General features: G+C 40.9%; 1 protein-coding gene across 3 annotated transcripts in view; it reads left to right on the top strand.

Moving 5' to 3' along the window:
* The window catches only part of CCDC192 (coiled-coil domain containing 192), an 851,244-nt gene extending 840,762 nt beyond the window's left edge, over window positions 1-10,482 (top strand). For 2 of the 3 annotated variants that reach the window (XM_078675606.1, XM_078675605.1), the window contains one exon: window positions 9,315-10,482. In XM_078675606.1, coding sequence (XP_078531732.1) covers window positions 9,315-10,300 — 986 coding nt within the window. In that variant the 3' untranslated portion in view covers window positions 10,301-10,482. The remainder of the gene's footprint in view (window positions 1-9,314) is intronic. The other variant, XM_078675607.1, reaches the window with a different exon arrangement.
* Window positions 10,483-11,006: the final 524 nt, after the last annotated feature.

The following is an 11,006-nucleotide window of genomic DNA, read 5'->3' on the forward strand; positions in this document are numbered from 1 at the left end:
CGGGAGCAGCGGTGGGACAAGAGCGGGAAAAAGCGGGAAAAACAGCCTGGGGAGAACGGCGAGGGGGGCAGCCTAGAGAGCAGAGGCACGGGGAGAAGTAGCAGGCAGAAAAACCAAGAGCAGAGGCCCAGGCAGAGAGGGGCACTGAGCAGGGGGAGGCACAGGGTCCTACGGCAGAAGGCGTGGCGGCAAAAATCGCGGCAGCAGCAGTGGAGAAATCAGGGCACACGGGGGCCGTGCGATGAGTGGGGTGACCGGGTGTCTTTGTCTCGTGAAACTTGTCCACCAGAGTTGTTGGCGGTGGAGTTATAACTAGGGTCTTTAGTGACCACAATCCTCTCCACATCTCTTTCAATTAGTGGAAGTTCAAAGTGGTGTCACAGAGACTAAGTCTAGGTTAAGTGTAAAGGATAATTTGAGTAGACTGGTGTGGATGACTACCGATATTGCCCGCGTCTTTGCAAAGCTTGTAACCAGCAATCACACCTGTATCCTGTGCTGTCTTCCTTAGAAGCTGACATGCAATTGGTAGTTCACCCCTTTGTGTCCTTGGGATCTGCAATAAAAATGACCCTTACAAAGAAGGTTAAAGCTAATGATGTGGCACCATGATTTGATAATGTTTGTAGAATGATGTGTAGGAAACTACACCTTACCCTAAGCAAAACACAAAAGAAAGGGAGGAAACTGCGAGTGGCAGGAAAGAATATACACAGCTTTGGTTGCCAGGAAATCTGAGATGAGAAGCTTGCATTGGGAATGTCTGGTTCAGGCATGCACCCTCAAGGACTACAGGTCATTCTGGAACTTGGTCAATAATTATTCCCATACTGTCGCATCCAAGCAGGCCCTTAATTTTATTATTGCTTCACTTTGCTGGGTGAACCATTATAGGCAGATATTTGCCCTGAGGACAGTGCCCTCGGGGAACCCACCCAAACTAAATTCCCTATAGAAATCTCCTTTTTGCTGGAAGAGATTACAATGGCTATCCTGCAGAGCACTGCTAGTGTCCCAATGGACTTGCACAAGGACAATGTTAAGTTCTGTCCTCCCCCACCTAGCTTACAAATCGTTTTAATTCTTCCTGTTCGGTGGGGTTCTCTGAATCCTGGACTGCAATCATCGTACCAGTTCTTAAGAAAGGGAATAGGCATGATCCGGCCTGTTACCATTCAATTTCCTTGCCAGATTCCTCTGTCAAGATAGAGGAGCGTATCATCCTCGATAGGTTGGAACTCTAGATCTGTGAAAATAATGTACTTTCTTGGGTCCACTTCAGCTTGCGACCAGGCTTGGGTACCATTGAGCAATTTCTCAACTTGCACCTCATGATGTGCAAGTATAAATTGATGAAGCAAAGCGCCATTTACCTTGCATTTATGGATCTGTCTAGCACTATTGATAGCATTAACAGAACCAAACTGTGGTATCTCATGTCTGCCATACCAGTGGAGAAGAGCTTAGTAGTATTCCAGAGAGAACTGCATTTCAACCTTAATGCCAGGGTGAGATAATGGAACAATGGTGAATGCTCGGATTTCAGTCTACAGTGAGGTGTTTGGCAGGGGTGTGTGCTGGCACCAATTATTTTACTACTTTACTCTAATAAGTTAGAGTCTGCCTTGCTAGGTGCTGGAGGAGACGTTCCTAAAATTGAGAACAGATTGGTGCCAGCACTCCTCTATGCCGACGATTCAGTCTTGTTAGCTAGGACCTCAAATGGACTTAAGGCTCTCATTGACAGCTTTTTGATTTCCATGGTGAGCCTCAACCTGGAAACAATAAATCCAATACTTTTATAGTGGTCTGTTGACCCAAGAATGTAAAGACTTAAATACATAGCATCAAGGCTAAGCGAATTGAAAGAGTGCAATCTTTTCCCTAATTAGGAACCACTTTTGATGATAATCTTAGTTGGACCTTATGTATGGTCAATAGAGTGCCAGCTTTTCAAAGTGCCATTGGCTCCATTTTTAATGTGTTGACATACGGTGCAGGAATTTGGGATGGATGGCAGCAACACAGGCAGCTTACAGGTTGAAGAAAATAGGGTGTTCTGTTCGGTTGAGGGGGGTCCCCACTTGCAACTTTATGGTGCATGAGGAGCTTGGGCTGGATTATGTGGATAATCACATTACATTAGCACCTCATCTTCTCTGGTGTTGTATTTGGTGAAACTTCCAGACATCTTTTTGCGGAGAGGGGATTGAAGACTGCCTTGTGACCACTCTTGGTCCCTGAATACCATGGGTAAAGTATATAAAGACCAATTTTCTTAGTCTCGGAAGAGCTTGCCTCTTTATTGACCCAACCTTTATTAAGGAGGAGGACAAGCGGTGCGTGAAGGACAACTTTTTGCTAAAAGTGGCAAGGGACAGGGAGCTATCCCTGTCCAGTCTAGGTTTCTTCAGAAGCTATTTTTGATTCATAGGTGCCCCATGACCGAGCCTTACTTGCATTGGGTCAACCACCCATGGGAGAGATCATTTCATACCAGTTTTCACCTGGGCCCCGCCAGATGGAAACTGTGTTTCCCTCTTGGTCAGTATGATGCTACCCCATTAGTTGCTGCCCTTATGATGAAATATCTGACCAAACCCTGTTGCGCGTCTTGTTCTTCTGGCAGATATTATAGAGAACTATCTAAGGACTTGCTCATGCCAGTAATAAGAAAGACCAAGATAAAAAGTTGTAGAGTCGCTCTTGCTTATTTGCAGTCATAATTTATACAGGAAATATGTCTACTGGTAGGCTTATTTTTAAAATTAGTTGTCAAACTTCGTAATTCAATGCTTTTTTAAATGTATTTTATGTATATTATTAATGTATTCACATTTCTTCCCTTTTATGATTTGAATTATGTATATCATTCGCAAGTAATGGTTTTAACTGGTTTTTACCTTTATTACTTTTGTATGGTGATTTTGATTACTTCTGTGTGTGATTTTGATTATTTCTCTGTTAGTATGTGTTTTTATGGCAATTCTAGGCTGAAATAAAGGTGATATGATGATAAATATCCCTTCAGGTGATGTAGCAAGCCATTCCAATAATTACCCAATAATTATACAGGAGCCAGTATACAATCTACATCAAAGTAATCAACACATATTTCAGTAATCTGGAATCTACAGGGGTGTTTCTCATCTTTAGAATGTGCTTTTAAAGGTCCCAACATTGCTTCCCATCTGTGTAAAATAAAGATCTTCCTCAGAGCTGCTCACTATTCTCTGTACAAGTATTTACTCTCCTCTTTGAGCCACTTTACTTTAAGAGTAAGATTATTGTGACATTGCGTTTGCCAAAAGTAATGCAAGGTCTACAAATGTCCCTGATGCCTTTTGAACCCTGGGATGTGGAAATAGGCTTCACACAGGCCCCATGTAATAAACTCATTGCATCCCCTGATTTGGGTCAATACATTGGTAAACCCAGCCAAATAGGGTGTCAATGATCTGGAGGTCAATATCATTGAAGAAAATGAGCCTCATCGGTGCTGCATCGAAGGGACTGTGAAGGTATCCTAAGGTGGATTCTTACAGTGCTGCTGAATATTAGGTAGGCTATACTTAGAATACTGAATTGTATATATTTGTAAGGCGCATTGTGCAATACCTTTTTTATGTAAATGAGTGTCCTCTTTTAGTCTAAGTCATTGAACGATGTAGCAATATCAGCTTCCCATTGAGTTTATAATTTAAGCCGGTCAAGTCTTTATGGTGTAGATGTACCCTGTATAGACAGTCAAATTTATATTGGTTTGACATACAGTAAAAGTGCACAGCACAAATATATATATGTCTTTACATCGAATGCGCTACAACGTATTCCATTACAAAGCGGTTGTTACTACTTCCGTGTTGTTACAACGCATACCATTACGTCTCAAGCCGTTACTCCGACTTGCCGTAGGGTACGTGCTGGACTTAGGAATATTATAATTTACTATTCCTAGTCCAGTTTGTGCAACAGCTGCAAAGGTGTTGGATTTGCCTCGTACAGCAAGTTGTTGTAACAACTTGCGATGTAATGGTTCTCGTTGTAACAAATGCAAAACCAACAGTTGATGGACAGAATGCAGAACAATGTCATACATTCACCCCAGTACAGAGATCTGGGCCTAAATCCATCATTTTTTTGCACTCCACACCACCCCAGTTCAGACATGGTCATATGCAAATTTAGCCCGAACTGCCAAGTCATGTTCGGGCTGGACTGTTCCCATGAAGCACAGGGTCAAGACTGATTTGCATATGGCCATGTCTGAACTGGGGTGGCTTGGTGAGCAAAATAACGATGGATTAAACCCAGATCTGTGACTGGGGGTGACTGTTTTGCCATCGTGCAACATTCCGTCCATCATCTTGTGTATTTTTCTTGTTGTAACAATGCAGTCGTGTTGTTACAACGAGAACCATTACGTCTCAAGCCGTTACTCCGACTTGCTGTAGGGTACGTGCTGGACTTAGGAATATTATAATTTACTATTCCTATTCCAGTTTTTGCAACAGCTGCGAAGGTGTTGGATTTGCCTCGTACAGCAAGTTGTTGTAACAACTTGCGATGTAATGGTTCTCGTTGTAACAAATGCAAAACCATCAGTTGATGGACAGAATGCAGAACAATGTCATACATTCACCCCAGTACAGAGATCTGGGCCTAAATCCATCGTTTTTTTACACTCCACACCACCCCAGTTCAGACATGGTCATATGCAAATTTAGCCCGAACTGCCAAGTCATGTTCGGGCTGGAGAAGGCTGTGATGCCAGAAACCGGTCCCCGGAAGCTTGTTTCCTTCCCAGTATAAGAATTGGCTTGGTAGTTTGGTTTGCCCTGTTCCCATCATGCACTGGGACAGGAACAGGAACAGACTAATTTGCATATAGCCAGGTTCTGAGCTGGGATGGTGCAGTGAGCTAAAAAACGGTGATGGATTAAAACCATGATCTATTGACTTGGTAAGAGTATTCTGCATCATTCAGAAACTCTGTCCATCACCACCCCCCTTTTCCAAAAATCGGGCTGGACTGTTCCCATGAGGCACAGGGTCAAGACTGATTTGCATATGCCATGTCTGAACTGGGGTGGCTTGGTGAGCAAAATAACGATGGATTAAACCCAGATATGTGACTGGGGGTGAATGTTTTGCCATTGTGCAACATTCCGTCCATCATCTAGTGTGTTTTTCTCGTTGTAACAATGCAGTCGTTGTAATGACCTCGTTGTAATGGAATGCGTTGTAGCGCATTCGTTATAAACATTGTCTCCCATACAAAAATATGTTAAATACGTACAAATTCATAGATTTACAATGCTTCCTAATGGCAGTATAAAATATTAAAAAGAAAACTCCAGTCGCAATACATCAATTAAGAATATGCTCACTCAAAAACTAAGATCAAAATCTCAACTAGAGAAACCTTGAAAAGGTGCTCCTGAGGGGTCCACAATGTCACCCGATCTTTCTATATAGGGCAGCTCAGCGACTCTATGGAATGTCTAAAATAAAATGATGCTGCTTTGGTCTTTATACAGAACAGATGGATGTTTTGTACTATGGAACTTTAGACTGTTGAATATCTCCCATTGATTCCAATCATCATGAAAATGTTTTGGTAAAATCTTCTGACAATGAGGGTCCTCGTACCCAGCATTCAACCCATTCATGTACACAGGAATATAAAAGGGAGGACAACCCTAAGACCGTTGTATAGAACGGCCCTAGTTGTAGACCTTATTCAGACATTGGGCAACAGTGGGTTAGATCATATTTGCTCTAACAATCTTTCCCATAGCGTTTTCTAATGACGAAGTCCCCTCTAATAAAATTCACAACTGCAGTGCAGATGTCAATGGAGGCCAATGAGTACAAATATCGCATGCATTTTGTGTATGTTCAGGGGTGTTGCTATCTCAGTAGTGGAAGCAAAAATCTTGCTCTGTTGTTTGGTAAAGTGCACAAAATAATGTAAAGTGCATAGTGCTTTGTTTGGACAAGTTGTCACAGGGACTTGGGATGAGTTTATCTGACCACCCTACTTGAAGTGGAAATGCTGCCAAAAAGTGCACTGTGCCTAACCTAAACCTTGTCAAGTCAAATCTGTATTTTTAGTCACTACTGAAAATGAAGTAAAAATGTATATGATTAGCCATATGACTATACACCCAGGATCATTCCAACATGTTCCTGCAACTGCAGGTGACAATTGTTGGCCCTGATAGAAAAGGCCATTTTAATCCTGTCTTTGGCTTTTGAGGTCATATTCTGGGGGTTTTCATAAAAGTCCTGTAATCCGATTTCGAGCAGTGTACCTTTCAGGTATTGAAACCAGGAAATCTTATCAACAGTAGAGACGGCCAGACAGTCCCTGATGCTATCTCACGAGAAGATTAAATCTTCAGATAGCCAAATCTTTACCCATAACATCAGAAGAGCAAGGCCAACACGGTCCTCTATGTAATCCAGCCCTAATTCAGAGTGGCAGAAGTTTGTGGGTGCATTTTTTGGTACCATCAATAGTCTTCTGATAAAATGATTCTCTACAACTTGAAGCTTATTGCTCCTGCTATACCCCCAAACTCCTGCCGCGTAAGTGGCGATGGATAGTCATTTTGCTTTAGAGAGCTAATAGTTCTTTTACAGGTCTCTAATGCAATTTCTAGCAAACAGGAAAAGTGCATCCAAGGTTCTAACTGCATACCCATCAAACTAATCTTTTCTCGTTACCATGGTGTGTAATGTTTGAGTAACTTAATGCACAGGTGTTTCTGATAGTCCAATTTGCCACAACTCCAGCAATCTGTCCATAAAGAAGGAACTGTTCCTTAGGAAAATGGAAGTCTTCTATGAATGTATCAAATTCCAGTCGGGGTCCATTATCAAATTAATCCCCAACCGTCACCACCCTCCTCTCAGTCCATAGCTGGAGCTGGTTTTCCCTCAACCTTCTTGTATGCGTGGGAAGACCAATTACTGGAGTAGTTGCGGCATAGAGGAGTATATGTTTGGCAATTGCATAGCCACATTTCAGGCAGGCCAATGCTGTCAGTAGTATGATAAATGTTTGAATGGGTAGCCTTCTCAGAAGGAGCATGACTTTTTGCAAAGTACCATCAACATATTTTTCTTCTGGGAAGCCCATTTCTCCCAATGAACAACCGGATAGCCATTTGGATACTCACTTCACCTCTGCAGCTAGGTAATATATTTCCAGGTCTGAGAGTCCCAATCCTCCCACTTATATGGACAGAATTGAGATAACAACTCAATGCCGACCTCCAGCCCATACTAACCTACCAAGGATCTGATTTAGGTCTTTGAAAAAGTAAGAGGGGTAGGTTAAGAGGAATGTTCATAAATTAATATAGTAAACATGGGAAGAACCACCTTTTAATGGGCTCCACTCAACCCATGACAGACTACTGTAACGAAGTACAAAATGCAATTTGCGACCTAGGACTCTGTACTGTCATACCAAGATACTCTGTCTAGTTTTAATGCCAGCGGTCAGGCAAATATGATATCCAATGATCCATATATGTGCCATTTCAACGTATTTGGAACATTCTGTGCGTATGTACCCAATTTAAGGAGTCAAATGTTTTCTCCGGGTTGAGAGCTATACAGGCCACCTGTGGCCATAACACTGATGAGCTGCTCTTGATGTCCCATAGTCTTTGAATAAATAACTTCTTAGTACCATTGGTTTCCCTGCTAACATACCTCTGAGCAACACTTACTGATTTTTATCATCAATAAGTGAACTCTCCACATCAAATGAGATAAAAAATATTTAAGAAAAAAATCAAATAACAAATAAATAAATAAAACAACACAATGAAATTAGCTTAAAGTATAGCATCACTTGAAAGTCTGAGTTTATTAATCACAACTTACATACTGATATATTACCTTTCTGATACATGTATACCATCCATGTGCTTATGTATCTATATATGTATTACTTTACTCCTAATGTAAAAAAATGAGTTTCTCCAATGCACTACTATATGTTTCACCTTCCACCTCTCTAAATATATACTCTACCTCCACTCTCTGACTCATCCCAAACTTCATTCTACTACTATGATCTCCAAACTAACATTTTCTAGACTCTTCCCTCTTCTATCTCTCCTTGTGTCACCCCAAACCTCATTTTACTACTAAAATCTCCCAAATAACCCTTTCTAAATTCTTCCCTCAGGTATTCCTCCTTAAACTCCTCTGAGACCTCATTTACTACTATGATCTGCCCAAACCATTTCTGGAGACTCTTCCCTCGCCATCTCTCCTTTACTCATCCCAAACTTCCTACAGTACTATTGTCCCCCAATAAACATCCTATAGACTCTTCTGTCCCTCCATTATCCTTTCAATCCAACTAACAGGCTCACATGTCTATTTCTCAAATTAGTTCATATTTCCCTATACTAATTCACCACTAATCCTTTTGAGATCTGGAGTAGCGTGCGACTCACCGAAAAGCACTTTAATGCCTCATCAGGGCTAGTAAATGCTATATAAATTCAATTACATTTACAATTCACTTTCAAGGCCCCCCTCGCAAACGCTGAGTACTCAGTACTAAATATTTGTCATTGGCGCTGCAGTTTGTGAACTTCATCATGTACAAGGTTACTCTTCTGCAGGAATGCAATCCGGACCTTCCAACTCGCCAAGCAGAACGCTTTGAATTCAGTCCCCTGATATTCCACGCTGATATTCTGTGTGGGGGTTTGATTAATATCACTTAAGTGAATGCAGTGGGTCTCACCAAGATGTCCATATACATGGAATTCTTTATGTAACCGTAGACACACTCCAACACAGAAGCAAATAATTGTGGACCATTTGTAAAAGTACTCAAGCTACATCTGAGTGAACAATATAAACAAGTACCAACCAATAAGTCGGGTTCCCCAACTATCCATTCAAAGTGAAATCAGTTCCTTGACTTGATATAGGGCTCTTTCCTCCACACCTACACCTGTCCATTGTCACGGCAGTGTCAGGGGGCTCAACTCTACTTTCAAAATAATGGATCCTGTAGGCCCAGCATGGGGCTTGTTTAAGTGACATCTGCAATGCTTTACTGTTAGATATGGTCCCATTTATAACTACTTAATGACCTTATCATAGACAGCTTTCAGTAGCAACTCCTGTACAGTAGTCTTTGAACTGTGATAGTAAGTAAGCGCTTTGTTTAATTTCACTTTAAGATAAGGCAGATCACGTTTCAGAAGTCATATACCCACATCATAGTTATCTCTTGTATTTGATGTATCCTCTTTTTTCTCTTGTTTTTTTAGAAGAAAGTACTCCAAAAACACCCAGTGGGGATTCGGAGCATATCACTCCGGACAGCGCAAGACACATTTTGATAGTGGAGTTGTCTAGTCAACTTTCAGTTCAGCAGGAGAAAATACAGCAGCTGGAATCAATTCTACAGTCCAGAGATGCGAAAATAAAGCATCTTGAAGTTGAATGCCTATCCAGGCGCAGTGTGACTCCTATTACACCAAAAGAATTCAAAAATCTTGTGAATGCGGATAACACTTCAGAAGACCAGCATAGTCTTGCTGACCACTCTCAGGAGCATAACTACATCCCAGAATGTGCGCATGCACAAGATTATCAACACATCATGAATGCGGAAGCTCCCAATGAATTCAAACAATCTGCCGATGTTTACACCCCTTCTACGCTCGAACACAGTGTTGATCCTGTCACCCCTACAACATTCGAGCATCTTGAGAATGCTGATATCATTAAGAAATATGAAAAGGGTATAGAAACTGGCACCTCTCAGGACTCTAAACTCATTGTGGATGATTATTGTAAATCCCCTTCAAAAATTGATGTAGACTTCAAACAAGATGTAGATTCTGAATTCTATCAGAAATCAGAATACAATGAAGATGCAGATAGTGCACAGAGCCTGGAAGAAGCAGCTTTGGTTCAGGAATGCATAGAGCAACAATCAAATAAGGATTTTGAAGACAATAATAGGGATGATTCTAATGCAGAGCTCGAAAAATTACTCAACCAAATTAGCAATGAAAATTCATCACATGAAGGGACAAAAGATACACCTTCCCCTGATCCCAGTTTGCTTAGTAACAGCGCAGGCAGTAAAACAATGCCCACACCACCAAGGTTGTCAGAAAAAGCTTCACCTTCTCCATCAGAATCTCATGAAGACACACACGATTCAGTAAATGAGGTCTTCCTTTTTGGTTCTGATCATATTGAGAATGAAGAATATGTTAAATTGGATGATGAAGACTTATTTTAGGTCTCACTGTCAATTTTAAGTATTTCCAGTAATTAGTAGACCAAAATCTCAGACTTACTATTCTGGCTTACAATCTTTGTTATGTTATATCTGAGGTGTATATTTAGCTACATGATTTGGCAGTAGTTAAAGTGAATTACATAATACAGTATTAAATAAAGCTGTTTCATTTCTACTAATGATTCACTGCTTACTTGTATGCTCAATTATTCATTTGTTATACATTGAGTTGATTGTGACTGAGTGAACAGAAGAAGTTATTTCTTCTGTTGTTAAGGGTAATAGAAAAGAGTTTGACTGAATGCACATAGTGCTGTTTCTCAGTAATGGTCTGCATTATAAAATCCTCATTGGTAATTGGCAGTCATAAACGGCCTGCACTTGTACAGAATGCTGTAAACATGTTTGTGTGTGTGAAGGTATGGTTAGGATTGGGTATAACACCTTAACATATGTTTAAAGAAAATAACAGCTGTGCCGTGGAGGATGACCTCACTTGGTGGGTTAGATGTAAGACATGGCTAAAGTCCTTCCAGCCCACACCCTCTTTGCCTGACCAAAGGCACAACATCATTAAATTACAACACACACTCAAACCAATAAATGATATAAGATTCAAGTGTTAATAGTAATGTGATAATTAATCTGATCTATAAGATCATTTATGACATTTGTAATTGCAATTGTGCCATTAAGGCTGAGGTAA

This window comes from Lissotriton helveticus, chromosome 2_1 (assembly GCF_964261635.1).
Source record: "Lissotriton helveticus chromosome 2_1, aLisHel1.1, whole genome shotgun sequence".
NCBI lineage: Eukaryota > Metazoa > Chordata > Amphibia > Caudata > Salamandridae > Lissotriton > Lissotriton helveticus.